Below are 17,141 nucleotides of genomic sequence, written 5' to 3' on the forward strand. Positions count from 1 at the left end.
ACTTTATCTAACTGATACAAGCCCCACTGTGTTTTTTCCATTCAACTCCAGTCGTATCAGAGCTGTGTTAAGTTACTGCTAATGCTAGTATTTCCTACTGCCGCTACTTGTCATTATAAGTTTTCACTTGTAGAAATATGGGCTTTTTTGTGACTCAATCACATGAAACTCAAATGCCAAGATCAGAGCTGATTGTTTAACAGTGCACCAGTAAAACACGTCATTGTGTTCATTCTTCCCCAAGGATCCGTTTTAGGTATTGGTGGGAGTAATGAACATTCAGGAGCAGCTTTAGTAAGCAGTGAGACAAAGAGTTACACAACGACAGGCTGCACACCTCCGAGTCTTTAGCAGCCTTATTGCATTTTGCTGTTGTCTGGAAATCTACTTGCTTTGTGTGCAGCATGAATCTAATCACTCGTGACATGTTAAAACAACAGGAGCTTGCTTGGCTGCACAGTAATCAGAAGTTGATCTTTTTGTGGCTGCTCAGTGAGTGTTTGATGTGCTTTAGAACCGCACATGTTGTTTCCAGCAGTAACCGCGAGTGTCGCCACGTCAACCAGGACTCAAACCGTCGGGAGGTTAATGTCTCTAAGCCTGTAGTCACTGATCCCTGCACTCATCTCTTAGCCTTCCAAAAACTACACCAAAGCTCTACAATACCTAGTAATTCAGTGTGTATCATGCTTTGTCGTGTGATCTGCTGTGTCTACGGACAAGGTCAGCAAACTATTTACATTACTTATACATGAGTAAGTAAAGTACTTCTCTTGATGGGAATCCAAACAGCTCTTTGGGAAATCCCGAGCAAACAACTCTGCAGTATATCATGAAATGGATACAACACCGTAAACACATTCACAGAGGGCATAAACAGTTTGTGTGGAAGTTAGGAGACAAACGACAGAGGCTACCACTTCCCATTTACATCAGCACGTAAGGCATGTGGGTGGTTTTAAAGTCTGACATACACGCATCAAACCAGTGTCACGCTCAGCAATTCTTACCTATTTCTGTGTTTTCACAAGAAATCAAGGAGATTATCTACTTATTCCCTTATTGCAACAACATAGATGTGGCTTCTGTTTTCAGTTTTCTCCTTATTTTTGTCTTCAGTTCTAATTTTAGTAGCAGTTTGTTATCTGAGCTGAATTTCACCAACCAAAACCCTCCAGGTCTATTTTCCTCTGTTCTGGAAAGGGCTTTGCAACTTGTGTTTTGATAATGACCATTTAAATATACATTTTTTTAAACTCTTTTCATCGTTGAAAGTTAAAATATATTGGATACAGTTCACTACTAAAGGGTAAGTCTCTCTAAACACTAATAAAGATATGCGTAATGTACGTAAGTATAACAAACAATATAGCCAACAGTAGTGTTAACACAGACTGGACTTAAAAAGCAGACCCACTTTTTTCACACAATTCCCAAGCTGGACATTTTCCTCTTGTTTGAGAGCAGTGAGGAAACCCTGAGCTCATCTATAAAACAAACAAACATCTTGTCCTGTATCATATGACTGATGTTAGAGACAACAAGCCTGCAGACGACAACACGACACCAGATGCTCTCAGTCTCCTGGTATACACATCTGACGTCGCGAGGGGATCAGAGACACATTAGGCAGATTCGTACCGCTGACATCATGATTCGACCCTGACACGTTGTTTGGGGGAACACTGTCATAACATCTCAGAGACACAATGAAATCCGTAACCCTCTCAGATTCTTGTCATACTACCCACAGCTCCTTTTCATGTTATTTCCAAAGCTCATCACTTGTTAAGTCACCGTGCAGGAATGTGATCTTGGCGGTCAGACGTAGGACTCCTTGAACTCGCCACCGCACTGCAGGACGCTGTCATAAACCACACGTCAGAATACAGTACAACAATGGATCTCAGAAATGTCTCTCGCAGAGCTCTGGCGGAGGTTTACTGACCTCCTCTAGGCTGTCTGTGCATCTCAAGAGAGAAGTGAGATTCAAAAACTAAATCCAGCTTGCACTGTAAATGCAGCAAGTTTCTGGCAGCTCCTGCTCCCAAAAAAACTCCTCTACTGTGAGTCAGATTTCAGTTTAAGTTGATAAATGCAGTGTTCATTTTCTCGAGTTCACTTCAGTATGTTTTATTACTTTACTTTAGGAGACCATTAACTTTTGCATAAGAATATTTTTACTGTTTATGTTGTCTGTAGATGAATAATTATCAGATGAAAGTGGTTGTTTATTCAGTAAAAACCTTCTCATATATCTGGAGCTCCAAAAAAACAATTAGACATTATGTACAGAAGATTGTAGCTCTGTTAAATAGTTTACCAGGTACAGCTAGCTGAAACTAGTGTTAAAACTGCCCATTTAACTCCAAAATCATCAGACTGTGGTCCTGTTGAACTGTAGTTCATTATACTGAAAGGTGTTTTTGCCCCCCTATTTATAACCAGCGCATCTACAGGCTTATGGAGGACACGTTTAGAGGGTCCATTTTTACGACATGTATTCTTTTTTTCTTAAAGCATTTTTTTTGTAAGCCATTTCATTGTCTGCTGCACAGTTTCTGTAACTATGATTTGATCTATATGCCTTCCACTGTGAAGACAGTCTATACAGGGGCTTTTAATTGATCTCATCTGGGATTCCTTTAGTCTTTTTCCTGTTTTACACCCACACACGTGAAGTTCATTTGTGTCAAGTCATCTTTTATTTAAGCGTCGGTGTCCATATATCACAACAATATGATCTAAGGACAGGCCAAAAAAATGAGAATTTCTCACAATAAATGCTTTACCGCTTATATTTATGTACTTCATATGAATAATAGTTTGATTTTACTCCTTTAAGCTGGAATGGATTTGTTTTTTAAGGCTTGTGTTAGGTTATGAGCACGTACAGGAAACAGTTATTTTTTGACAGTGTCAAGCCCTGATTTATTTAACTTTTGTTGCAGACATCTCTAAATACCTGCAGGTTCCTAGAGTCAAATGACTTGTTTTATAACAATGCCTGAGAATAACACAGCATTTCCCTTTTTTAGTGCTTTTAGCTGCTTTTCTTGCAGAGCAATATGTCTTTTTTCCATTCTAGAGATCCTAAAATTGAATCTCAAGAGGGACAGACAACATCTCACCAAATCCAGACATTCATAATTGATTTGTTTCTATATGAGCTTTGGGACTCATACTGCTCACTCCTCTGACAGATTTAAACCTCTCCATCACATTGAGATATTCACCAATCTGTCATCGAGTGGCTAAAGCAGACTGAAGATTTTCCCAAAAGCAGCACAGCTGGGAACCGCCGCAACTCAACAAGAGCAGGACAAAACCTCAGTTTGTAAGAACATATACGGAAAATACACCCGAAAAAGGAATGCAGTCACATTGTTCTTTGTAAACAGATGACAACCAGAGTGGGCCCACAAGACGGCAGAGAGGGATTCATTTTCTGGTAAATCTCAAATTTACAAAACAATCCTTGAACTGAAGCCGTGTTGGGTGTAAAAACTTAAGCAAACATCTCTGAGATCTCAGAAGTTGTCCAATTGTTCGGTGTCAGTGGAGCAGCTCCAGTTCTTGTCTCTTGATAAAATGAAGAGCCAAGTGGTTATGTATGTGTTTTCTTTCTGTGTTTTTTGTGAATTCTGCTGCTCTGTGCGGTAGGCTGACAGCAGAAAATGTTACATGGAGGTCAGATGGATAAATTATAATGCGGTTTCACTTTCCAAGAAACTTATCTGACAGAGGATAAATCCTGCTGTGATCTAAAATAAGGGATGCACAGTACTGAAGATTCATTGATATCCGTCATGTTAGCTAAAAAATGTATCAATGCCCATGCATGTTCAGTTCTATTGGCAAAAACCTTTGTTCATTTAACTTTTACTTTCTCTCTTTTAATGATTCATTCAAAATATCTTGGGAATTGGAGCTGCCATCTTGAACTAGTGATGCCGTTTGTACCACAGTCAGAACTGACCTAATGACATCCAATTCTGACTTCACTTTTTTTACTCACATGAGCGAATCTTTTATCATTTAGTTCCATTATAGTTTTTTTTTAGTTTTCTCTCAGCTTGTATATTTTTATACCTCATACAGAGTTCTTTGTGTGAATGAAAACAACAAAGAAACACATTGTGACTTAACATAACAGCAATAAACAGCAGAAACAATAACTACATGCCTCAAGAGAATATTTTCTTTAAAAAGATTTGCATACTCGGAAAGCCGCAGCACCTATGATGAACAGTATAATTCAAGCAGAACCAGGAATATTGTCTGTTTTATTGACCACACTCTTCTTTCCTGTGAACAACTTGCTGCTTTCAATACCAACAATAAAAACTTTACACTGATAATTCAAGTCTGTTGTGCTCTTGGCGGCTAATGTAGCCTCTAACCTGCAGCAGAGACGTGGAGCAGCTGCAGAGGTCTAGTAAGCTCATTTCCTTCTAACTCCACACCAACAGGTATTCTGGACTTTTTATTCATCACTTGAGGATGTTTATCAAACTTATGGAACATATGCAGTAGTGCTCTGGTACACTCTGATGTGTAAAAATTATGAGACAATGAAAGTTTCTCTTTCATTTTTTTTCCAAACCAGAATATAATTGGTGCACATTAAAGAAGTCTAAGGTGTCTGATTTTCATAATGTATGTATGCTGAAGATGTTGCTGCATTCTTATCTGAGAACTTACCGTAAGAGGCTCGCCTCCAGCGACAGGCCTGTAAGTGATCTTGTAGTTCTGGACGGCGCCGGGGGCGTGTTCCCACTTGGCGGTCAGACTGGTGGTGGTGGCGTTGATGACCCTCAGGTTTCGTGGAGGCTCAGATTCCACTGGAAGCAAACAGATACAGCCAGTGAGATAAACGATACAATCAGTGCATCCTGAGAATGATGAGGATGATGTGGATGATGAGGATGAGGATGATGGCGAAATGATGATGCTCGGACAATCCGGGGGGTCACGGAGCTGAAAGGGTCAATTTTAGGATGAAAGCAGCAGAGTGATGAGGTATAAAACAGGAGCAGTGATGTGGTTGATGGAGATGTTCAGAGCAGAGCTGGAGTTCAGTCACTTTACATTCAAGTCAATTATCTCAGTTCAGTTTGTTGATATCAGTAACTATGGAGCTGTTTTCTGGGTTACAGTTAGAGCCTCGTAAACCTAACCCTAACCCTATAATCATATATTTGTGGACTATGACCAGTAAAAAGGCGGCTCTGCGACAAAAGGATTCTCTAAAAATTCATGAGCACTCTCACTTTTGGGAATTATATCTCATAACTTAGGGGGAAACTAGAAGAAAGTTAAGGATCACTCAAATATGTTCTTTGATAAGGGGCATTCTAAAATAAGTTATGGTACAAAATGAATTTGGGTAAAGATAGACCAGAACTCAGAGACAGAGTTATTCCACTGACTCCCAACCCTACAGCAGAACTGCTGAACAATAATGCCACAACATGCAACAACATTAACTGAATGGTTGAGGTGAACATGTGATGACATGATTGAATGACGTTACAATGTGAGATGAATGTGACAAAATGGGAGAAGGATGGAACCAAAACGACGACGATGGTCTGTGGAGGATGACGTGTTACGGTCAGTTGTCACACTTCTTGCATTTGAAGCTCTAAATCTACGTTCACACCACGATCTAATGCACGTCTGCAGATCAAGGCAACAATTTGCAAATGTAAATTTTCTTGAATCTAAGTTGTAGTGTAATCTAAATATTACAGTAAAGGCCCTACAGTTTCATTTACCTTACTAAATCAAATAATCACGTTAGGACTCTACAGTATCATATATTATAACAATAAACCTGATTAACTTAAATATTGATGTTAAGTGCACACAGTCCTACAGGCTCTAACAACTTACCTAACTAATGTTACACTTTGTAATCCCTTTGTTTGTTAGTCAGAGGCTCGCTGAAGACGAAGAAAGAACTTTTTTCATTGTGAAAAGAAGATGCTTGGCTTATTTTTGATGACGGCCAGGTTCAGTCCTTTACTCGGAAAACCATAGTTGTCTGTATCAGAACACTTCACAGCATTCCATTTTTAATCCATGGCCCAAACAAAATAAATCAAGGAATTTAAATTCATGATTGTGACTTTGTTAAACTTCTTTTGGCTAATTTCAATTATTTTAACTTTTCATGTATGTTAGAAAAAACTGTAGAGTAAGACTACGTTTGTAAAGGTAAATGTAAAGTTCTACATGATAGTAAAACAAGTGTATTCTGTAACAAATTCCTTATCAGCTGAGCCTACAGTAAAGCTAAAATTATTACTTTAAAAAACCTAGTAAAAAGGTAGCTGTGACGATCGTTTCTTTGGTCGTAGAAAATGATCAAATATCAATCAGCTGAGTTCTGAGGTTGCCAGTGGTGTGAACGCACAGTGAAGCACTGAAATGCACATACATGCAATTAAGAGAGAAGAAGTGTGTTCCGTTTAACATCGTGCTTCATGGACCACACAAAATCATGAACAATACAATGAAATGGAAGCTGTCCTTTTCTTATGACATACCCACTGCACTCCTTGACACTAGAAAGAGATGTTGAGAAGACAACGACGTTATTTTAATGCTGGATACATCTTTGATTGTAAATTATCATGGAGGCTTGTCGGGAGCTGATGAGGTGAAAGGAGGGGGGGAGGGCTTGCTTACGTGTACGCTCGTTTCCCATCAAGTCTTCGCTCTCAGATTCGTCTGGGTAGATAGCTGTGACGGTGACGGTGTATTCAGTGTCGGGGTCCAAGTTCTGCAGAACGTTGGAGGTCTCATCATTGTTCAGGATGGCCTGGAGGTGGACAAACACAAGAGAGAAAGATGTCAACAGTCTAAAAGAACACTTAGGAAAATATGTTTTTGAGTAATCTCACTCATCCAGGCTGTAAAGGGACAAAGAATGAACATATATTGTGTGGTTTAAAATGTTTTGCTGTTTGTCAAATTCGGTTCTTTTACCACAATCGGCTATTCTCTGAAACCAGATACTTGAGCCCACACGGCACCAAAGGCAAGTGCTTGGAGAGCTTGTTACCCTGTGTTGAGATGATGTTCAACTTTGTCCTGGATAGCATAAATATATATATGGTGGAGAAGGACTTTGGAGTTGTTGGAAGGTGTATTTTTTTTCATTTTTCACAAGTTATCCATCAGGCTAACAGATCTTTCTGTACCCTGTGTCAGTGCTAAGTAAGGCTAAGCTAATGCTAGATCTATGTCTGCATGGTTTAAAAAGTAGTCCAATCATAGAAAAAATGCAAAATATCAGCTCCAGTAATTGTTTGACCTCTAACATTTAGCCTGTCTTGTGTCTCGGGCACGTAACGACAAGAATTTATGACTTATAATCACTTGATTTGATGCCGAGATGGTCTTATCAGACAGAAATGTTTTGTGGTCTGTGTTGCCGTTGGCCTCGTACCCTTGTGGAGGAGTGCAGTTCACTTCTGCTGTTGCTTTGACCAGTTTTCAAATATGTCCACTCCTCAAAGCTTTTACATCCAGTCAGATGAGAAATGTTTTTAAAATGAGAAACACTTGAATTTGAAGACAAACAGCAGCCTTCGTGTTTTGAGTCCAGGTGTTCCGGTGCAAAACCACATGATCCTAATTTCTTTCTTAAGCCTTTTTTGTGCTCAGTCACCTGTTAATGAAACAAGCGCTCTTGGTGGCAAACTGTTAAATACAAAGATATGCACTTGTATATTCATCACAAAAGGTAGAAAAAACTGCAACTCTGGATCTTGTTTTGTCTCAGTGGCACGCAATGTCTTTTATCTTTGGACTTTCTGTTGAATCTGCTTTTCTTTACAAGTGGCTCTGTTCTGTTACAGCCAAAGAAGGACGCCCTGACAAAGTAATTTCTTCAGCAAAATCAATAACACAAAACATTCACATTCTTCTTTCAAAAGGTAGTTTGCAACACTTTCGCACACAGCAAGACCAACGGCTCTTTCAAAACTTGATCGTGCAGATTTTAATTCACATTATTAGAGAAGCATTCCACATTATTCTGTTTTAAATGGTCCATAAATAAAGTCTCATACTGTGGCACTCAAATATAAACTAAGAATTTGGGATGGTTTTAATTTCATCACGGATTCTTGTGCTAAACTATGTGTCGGGTGAGGAGGGCCAAAGCATAACCAGAAGAAAACAAAGAGAGCATTATTGTTGCTTTTGTTGAACTGGATGTTTTTACTTAAGTCTTGGCTCACACAGTAAGTAAGTTTTGCGAGGCATAGCAGTTTTAAGGCATCTGTGAAACGAGAAAGAATCGTTCGTAAGATCTTTTTCACTTCTGTAATCAGAAAAATCTCAAGTGACAGTTCTACAGACAGACGGATTTACTTTGCATTTAAACAATGCAATCCTCAGTTTCATAATCTTTTATAAACTCAATTAACCGTCGCTGGGGAGCAGTCCACATGTTAGAGGGGCAGGATTGTTACGGGAAGGTTTAAACTTGAAGTGCCTCCGAAAATCGGGACAATTAACTCAGCAACTGCAGGTGTGCCTGAATGCTCCTCAACTGAACTCAGAGCTTTGCTGCTGTATTCGATTTTAAGGCTCCAATTTTAATCGGAGGAAGGAAACACTGCTGAGCTACAGGCTACAAGCTCATTCAGTGGTTTGCTATGGACGAGGCAACTGGAACCAGATGTCACTGCAGACAGACGGTTCTGTCCAAAGCAAAGCTCATTTGCATATTTAAGAGAAAACTCTTAGATGGATTATTTATCCAGCTGTTGAAAATTTATTTTTTGAGAACAAACAGAAATGTGAAGTGGACAAAACAAATCCAAGTTGCCAGGTGTTTGCCAGGGTCTTAGTCAGTTTGAGGCATTGTGCCCTTTTTCCAAGCGCTGAATGTCACTTTTAGGCAAAACTCGTCTGGACACACAAAAAAATCTGCTTTTTTTTTTTTTTTTTTGCATTAATTGGTCAATATTCAACTGATGAATCCACTGATGAACGATTCACACAAAGCTCTTTTTTTTTTGAGGCCTAAACTGATTTTTAAACTGATTTCCAACCTTCACAACAGAAATTGGTTTCAGTTCATTTTAATAAGCTACAAATAGAAACTTACAAGGGTGGGAAACAGATATGAGAGATAATTTGCTGCAATAAACACATGTAATTCTTAGATTTTCTTTTTGTAAAAAAATGGCATCTTGTGCATTAGAGTGGTTGTGTTGAATTAGAGTTGAAAGCCAAACGGCACAAGTACAAGCTGTGATGTTGAATAACTACAACTGGTAGATAAACAATATGCCAAGATTGGAGTCTTGAGAAAGATGCTAAAAATATATATTTGTTCTTTTTTTAATAAACTGATGTTCAAGCAGCTGACTCCAGAAATGGCTGTCAGCACTGAATATGTGTAAACACAGGTGATCTTTCCAATACCACACAGCAATATAATGTCTGTAGGACAAGCTTACCGCTGAGACAATGAAGTTTACTCCACTAACACTGGCAACATGATGAAAAAATGTAAAGAAAAGAGACTCCTCATTCATTGTTTCTTCGATTTAATGAGGCGTAAAATGAAAGGGACCCTATCTGTTTTTATCTTTGTCTTGACTGGGAAAGATTGCATTGAAAACAGGCTGTAGGTGAAAAGGAGCATTTAGTAAGCAGCCTCTCTGGTCCCACACTTGCTAACTTACAAACTGGTAGTTGTTCTCGCCCCTCTTGGTCCAGCCGATGCGGTAGAGGGCCACATCTGGGGCTCCATGCTCCCAGGTGGCTCTGAAGGAGCTCTGGGTCACCTCAGAGAACTGCAGGTTCTTGGGAGCAGGAACAACATCTGTTCACAGAAACCAGAGAGAAGACAGAGGTGTTTACGAGGATGCTTTCCTGTAGCTAACTGCCATTTGTAGGTCAGTGTGTGTTGTCAAATAGGTGTGTTCGAGTTACATGAAAGTGTATATTTTGAATGCTCGTGTGCTTGTGTCAGTGAGGAGAAGATTTTAAACCTTGACAGAAAACGTTTGAGGACATTGTATTTAGCCCTTATTTCTTCATAGGGCTGTTTAGAGAACACTTGGCTTAAAGTTAATGGTAGAGGATCCTTAAAATCAGACTGTGATTTTGTTCCACTTCATACATTCAGTTGAACTGATGTTCAACCTCATCAACTTCTTGTTAAAATAACTTTTTTTGTATTTGGCCATAAACCAGTGGCAACAACAAGATCGACAAAACAAATTAGACAAAAACATCACACTTTCTCATTTATAATTTGAGGAAAACAATTCAACAATATGACATATCAGTGAGCAGCAATACTATGTAAAGCTGTTTTCAGTTCTTCAAATGAAGCTTGCAGGAACTTTGGCCCTCTCCTATGTACAGAGCAACTTGAGCTCTGTGATGTTAGTGGGTTTCTTCACATGATCTGCTCACTACAGCTCATTATACAACATTTCTATTGGATGAGGGTTGGGACTTCGTCGTTCCAAAGCGCTAACTTTCTTCTTCTTCTTCTTCTCCTTCTTCTTCGGTGGAACAACTTGTGTAGTGTAGTGTACTTGTCTTGCTGCATGGCTCACTTTCTCTTGAGATTCAATTCCCAGACAGATCCTGACATTTTCCTCTCGAACTGGCTGATAGAATTGGGAATTCATTGTTCCATCAATGATGGCAAGCCGTCCTGGCACAAATGCAGCAGAGCAGGCCCAAACCAAGATATTACCACCACCCTGTTATACAGATGGGATAAGACTCTGATTCTGGAATGCAGTGTTTTTCTTTCTTCAAACATAGTGCTTGTTATTTTGATCTCATCCATCCACAAAATATTTTTCCAGTAGCCTTGTGGCTTCTCCGCGTGATCTTCAGCAAACTGCAGAAAGGCAGCAATGTTCTTTGTGGTGTGCAGTGACTTTCTTGTTCCAACCCTGCCATGTAAACCATTATTGTTGCTCATTGCTCTCCTTATGGTTGACTCATAAACATTGACTTTAGCCAGTCTATGAGAGGTTTTCAGCTGGTTAGAAGTCACGCCGGGTTCCTTTGGGACCTCGAGGACCTTTGTTGGTCAACTTCTCTTGGAGAGATCGACAGAGGTCTTACATTTCCTCCAACTGCTCACAGTCTTGTCTGTGAATTGGTGGAGTCAAAATACTTGCTCAGGAATCTCCTTTGTTCATGCCATAATGTACTTCCACAGATGTGTAGTGAAGATCAGACTTTCTTTCAATAAAACACAGTGCCAACTCAAACCTGACTGTCATCCCATTGACTGAAAATACCTGACTCTAATTTACTTTCAACATCACTGCTCATCTTGGAGGTTCACATATGTTTTGCCACTCTCAGATATGTAATATTAGATCATTTTCCTCAAACAACCAAGCATAACAGTTGGGTCTCAAATTATTTACCTGGGTTCCCTTTATCTACTTTTAGGACCTTGGTGAAAAACAGGTGATGATTGAGGTTATAAAATTACAGAAAGTAGAAAAAAAGCCTCACATACTTTCAAGCACCACTGCGACCAGGGTCACAAACGGTCTGTCTTTCTTTTGCTGTTAAGCTGCTGTAAACATAACTAAATGCTGCCAACAAATTCCTACCAGTGATGGCGGTTCCAAGCATCGGGGCTCCGGGTCCCTCGTCGTATATCGGGGTCACGGCCACGTCGTACTCAGTCTGGGAAATGAGGCTGGTCAGCACTAGGGTGGTGATGTCACCCTCGACCTCAGCCTGCCAGTGCCAAATTTAATTGTTAGTAACTGAAAATCATTCCCACAGTGCACACCTGCATTAAGGCCCACAATTCCACAAACTGCAACTGCAAAAATGGACTCAAAAATTTGTAACTAATAACAGAAAAACCTACCCCTTACTCCAATTTTGCTATTTCTCTTGTTGTATAAAGTGGGCAGTGAAAATGAGCAGGTGTCCATTAATTTCTAGTAACCAGACAGTACCATTGGACACCTATAATGCAGCTATTTGCAGTTCTATGCTGCCACAACTAAAGAGCTTCTTGGTAAGAACTGAGCAAAGTTATTTTTGAATCTGGACAATAACTACTGTCATTTCAATTCCTCGAAAAGAGGTCTTTTAAAGTGCTCACAAAGACCCAAAATTCAAGCACCTATCCATCCACAACAGGGCAACTGCATCTGCTGAGGAAGATCATGTCATACGTAACCCCACAACAGCTACTAAGGTAAAAAGGTTTGGTTGACTGATTGTTACAAGGTCAATAATGAATCTTGAACCTCCATATTAGGCAGACAAAACCAAAGTGAATCAATATTTATTTGATTCCATGTGGCCTTTTGTTTTCACGGGGCCACTGCTTTAGCTCTATCAAAAGTTATTATGTGATTTGGAGGTTTTTGAAAGTAATCTTTGATTCTATATGAGGAATTATAATCCTAACCAAATGAAGTGAAGGTAAAGAAAGTAAAATATGAGTATTTATAGGGTTGGAGGGTGGCAGGTATCAGGGCAAAGCTTTGGTGTCTAAAACGCTGAGACATGTCTCCTCAGTCAGGTATTCTATTTCAGAGAAGAGTTGAGTGGAGTAAGCAGCAGCAGAGTAAAAAAACTCAGCAGGCATACATCCAATGTGTGTGCTCTGCTCCTTCCACAGAAACAACAAGCCTTTAGCGGTAATCTTTGAGAGGAGTTGAGCTGGTGCGTGTCATCTATTAGAACTTTCTGGAAACATCTCACAGGTGTCCACCGACAGCACCTTCGGTTGCCGATTTATCCGAGACTGTTTGTCCTCTGCTGACATCCAAGTGAGAAATTATGAGGACAGAGAGGAGCTGGGCTGACGGCCTGAGTCAGCGTTCCTCTGCCAGCTGACTGCTTTTCTCATAACGACGCGCCAGAAGAGTGGAGCTGCTGCTCCGCCCCAAGGTCGGCTGTAACTCATGGTCTTTGTTTTTGTCACTTTCCCAGAACGAAGATATCATGGCTGACTAAAATTTGACCCTTATGAAGCTCTCAGTGAGGTTTTATTGTTTAAAGCCAACTCTGAAAGACCTTTTTCAGTCACAAACTCTAAAAAAAGTATAGTTTCAGAGTTTGAACTGTTTGATCCAATGACATTCAGAAAGGCTACATGAGCCATAATAAATTATATTAGACCATTAATGTGTGCAGGGAGCCATCGGGCTTTGGTGAGCATTTTCTATGGGCTGTGAGGCTGCAGAAATATGACTTAATATTAATAGGATTTTTCAGTTTGTGTGCTCAGGGCTGCAATTTTTGAATACGTATGAACTTTTCCTTAACACACCCATGATTTTATTTTACATGCCACCGATTTTTCCATGGAGTTTTCAATGCTGTAACACCCAGTTAGCTCAAATTACATCTCCATGTTTATTCATTATGGTTAGAAGCCAGAAAACCGCTCTCAGGCTCCTATTAACAGTTTTCAGAAAGCTACATTTTTTCAGAACATTACTGTCGACAAAGATCCAAAACTAAAGAAAAACATTAAATATGGCAAAATCTAAAGATATTCTGTTTCTGATGTTAAACACAGAAAAGCGCAAAATCCTCATGTCTGAGACATTAGAACCACAGAATATTTTGTGTTTTTGCTTCAAAGACACTACTTGACAATTAATAAATTAGCTGTCTTTCAACTAATCAATTGTTTGACAAATTGTCCACACCTGCACCTATTAGACTTCTAAATTCTTTTGTCACAACAATGTGTAATAACCTCTGACATATTTCATATTTTATTTTAGAAACCCCACATTTGGTGTTACGTAGCTACTCGTCAGATGGAGGTAAAACAGAGAGATAAAACTGCAGTTTTACCTCTTTCAGGTCTCCCTCCTCTGGTTTGTAGGTGATCATGTATTTGCGGACCGCTCCAGGAGCAGCATCCCAGTTGAGCCTCATGGTGCTGTGAGTAACATCAGTGATTCTCAGGACTCCAGCAGGAGGTATGGGCACTGAGGGAGGACATGGAAACTACATCTGTTAAAACTTTATCCATCCTAACCAAAGTACAAAAACATTTCTGAGCCCAACCTCACTGTCAATATGAAGACATTAAAAGACACTGACTGACGTGGTGGGACCAAAACTTACTCAACAGCTGAAATGCAGACAGCAGATTCTTTTAGATTAGCTATGCATCTGTTTTCTATCTATAAGTTCCAAATCCAAAATATAAACTCAAGTATGTGGGAGATGTGATCCAGCCCTTTTAAAACACCATGGCAATAGTACAACATATGTCACATTTTCATCTTTCTGATGGTCCTTGAGCTGCTCATTTATGAAATGCTCTTCTATCAATAAAATGTACCAAATTTAAGCTTAAAAACTTGATCGTTTGTCAAAATTACTGTGTTCTACATGTCTCGTTTTAAAAACACCAAAAGAACCGATTTGCACCAGATTCTGTAATAAGTTCTGTGGTGGTTGGTGTAACCATGAAGCCATTAGTGGCTCGATCACATGACAAAAATTCAGGGACATTTCAGCTGAACTGAGATGAACTGCAGGCTGTGTTTACACAGAGCAAAGAGGAGACAAGTATAGAAACAAATTAAAAACTGGTAACACCTGAGGGCACCTGGAAAAATGTACATGCTGGTTCGTTTTTTTTTTTTAGATAAATTAAATAATGACTAAGCATCTCACTAACTGCTAAATGAGCTTCAGTCTAATGACTACTGCCCTGTAAAACAATGCTCCTTTAGCCCTGCAAATAAGGCTCATTCAACCACATTGTTTCAGCCTCAATTAAACATCTGCAGAGCTCATGTTCTGAACAGTACAGAATCCTTATTGTATTACGTACAGGTGACTCCTCTTCCCTCCAGAGGTTCGCTGGCAGCTTCACCGTACAGGGCGTAAATTGTGATGGCGTACGCTGTGTTGGGTATCAGTTGCACCAGCTGGGTGCTTGTTACATCTCCGCCAACACGAGCCTAAAGAGGGATAAAAAGGAGGGAAAGAGAAAGGGTTGGAGGGCAGACAGGAGAGAGAGGAACACAGGTGGAGGTCGGACAGCAGAGGAGAGAGAACATATGGTCTTATTTGTTTGGTTTGTTTTCTTTACTTAACACCTGGTGAACAGGCCTGATTCTTGTCCCTGCTCTCCTCTTGGAAACACACACTGGTTCTGTGTAAGAAAACTGCACTAACACTGCTGATGAGACTTCACAAACTGAGCATGAGCACCACAATGTTCAGATGTAATGCCGTCACCAGATTCAATCCAGTGCAATTTATCTCACATTCCCTACAGCATATAATATGACCAGAGAGACATACATATACACATGCACACATACTTTTTGGCTTGCAGATATTTTTCCCAGTTTCGGCCCCTTAGCTACAGTATACAGTGAGACTTAACAGTTATCTTCCAAGTTTGTGTCAACAGTTTGTGGTTGTCCTCGTTTGGTGTGGATCCAATACCCTTAAGATGAACTGGCACATAATGCGAGCCAAATGTTATTACCCAGCTTCACTGTTGAGTCTCATTAATGTTTCTGTAGCAGAAAGGGAGCCCGTTACTGCAGCCAGGTTCCAAAATCTTTACATAATGTATACAGCCAAAAGCATGTCAATACCAAATCACATTACTGACTTCTATTGTCCAAAGTAGAGCAGTTTGTTAAACCTTTGAATAAGTTTGTACTTCTTTGCAACCGCACAAAAAAATGTGCAAACACTAGCATGAATAAGTCATTTAACTGGTCTTTTGTTGTATTTCATGTAAAATAGTTTATTTTGCAATGTAAATTAATGCTCTGCTTCATTTTAGAGTCTTGATCTAGACTTCAGGTTCAAGTATTTTGCAGTAAAGACCACCTCGCTGCAGATTAAACCATCCCTTAAATTGTCCTCGGGTGTATAATTGCACATTTAACACAACAGAGGTGCTCAGCTCCATCCGTCCAGCATCTGTTCTGTTTATATCATCTTGATGACTTCAGGCCATGAGCTAATCCTTCCCATTACCCAGCGTGTCTGAGGGCTCTGCTTTTTGTAGGCCTGGTCTAAGTCGGGCAGCTGAGGTCCACTTCCTGCTCTGTGAAGTGCTCATCATATCAACATCTGGAAGCAGTAAAACGACGCAAGCAGAAGCCGGCTCTTATAAAATAGATGTGGAAATGCTGAGCACACAAATTAAGATTTCTGTGGGTCCTTGTGTGAGTGTTTCTATCCTAAGCGTTGTGGTTTATTGCTCACATTGTAGAGACATTTGTTTCTTCACTCTCTCACATGAAGGGGACTCTATGCTAGTCCTCCCACTTAGCCCATTTAGTTGGAACGTGCTAGTTTCAGCTAACAGAGCTGATGTTAGTTTAACTAAGCTGCAGGCAAACCAAGGTAGCAAAGCTGACATAGCCTAACAATACACAGCTACTAACACACCAAACTAAAGAGGCACACGGCTAACAGAACTTAGCTTCAAGTGAAACAATATTAGGTAACAGGAACTAAAGCCAACACAACATTTGCAAAACTTAGTTACAATTCGTCCACCAAAAGCTAACAGACCATAAAGCTAACAACTCTTTAGTGGGACGAAGCAATCTGTTTATTGTTTGAGTTAATCAGTTGGTTTGTTAAGCTTTTACTTCCGCTATTTTAGGTATATGTTTTCATTATTTAGTATAAATAAGAAGTTACGCAAACATGAAATTCAGCTAGTTTCATAACATTTACTGTTTATATTCATTTAAAATTTTGTAGTTAATTGAGGGTTTGTTTCAGCTAGCTTGATTTTTTTTGTTTTTGTTAAAGTTTGAATTTGTTTGTCTGGTTAAGCTGAGCTAACATAACAGTTCTTCAACCTTAGCAATGATCCTAACATAGAACTATACATGTGATTGTTTAAGGAGAATACTGGCTAACCAATGTCAGGGGCATGTCTGTGAAGCTTCTCAGTCATCCAGGTCATGGTTATTCTCGTAGATTAATCGTAGATTAATCGTACTCCTCCCCCTCATAGTAACAACTTCCAATTGAAACTGAAACTCAGGTGTTAATGGCTCCTTCAGGATATAAGTATCTGGAACTCCCAACTAGTCAGTCAGAACGGATGAAGCCTCTTGGATGAGAGGTGAAACGTCTTCAAAGAACTCAAG

The 17,141-nt window shown here is 39.7% G+C and overlaps 1 protein-coding gene across 3 annotated transcripts in view; it reads right to left on the reverse strand.

Moving 5' to 3' along the window:
* LOC103366807 (collagen alpha-1(XII) chain-like) overlaps positions 1–17,141 on the reverse strand; it is a 154,064-nt gene that overhangs the window by 83,928 nt on the left and 52,995 nt on the right. For 2 of the 3 annotated variants that reach the window (XM_008294636.1, XM_008294638.1), the window contains exons 24-30: positions 14,840–14,969; positions 13,846–13,982; positions 11,625–11,754; positions 9,714–9,853; positions 6,697–6,829; positions 6,555–6,572; positions 4,705–4,844 (exon numbers count right to left, since the gene is read on the reverse strand). In XM_008294636.1, the coding sequence (XP_008292858.1) occupies positions 4,705–4,844; positions 6,555–6,572; positions 6,697–6,829; positions 9,714–9,853; positions 11,625–11,754; positions 13,846–13,982; positions 14,840–14,969 (828 nt within the window). The remainder of the gene's footprint in view (positions 1–4,704; positions 4,845–6,554; positions 6,573–6,696; positions 6,830–9,713; positions 9,854–11,624; positions 11,755–13,845; positions 13,983–14,839; positions 14,970–17,141) is intronic. The other variant, XM_008294637.1, reaches the window with a different exon arrangement.

The sequence above is a fragment of the Stegastes partitus genome, unplaced genomic scaffold (assembly GCF_000690725.1).
Source record: "Stegastes partitus isolate 25-593 unplaced genomic scaffold, Stegastes_partitus-1.0.2 Scaffold982, whole genome shotgun sequence".
Classification (NCBI taxonomy): Eukaryota; Metazoa; Chordata; class Actinopteri; family Pomacentridae; genus Stegastes; species Stegastes partitus.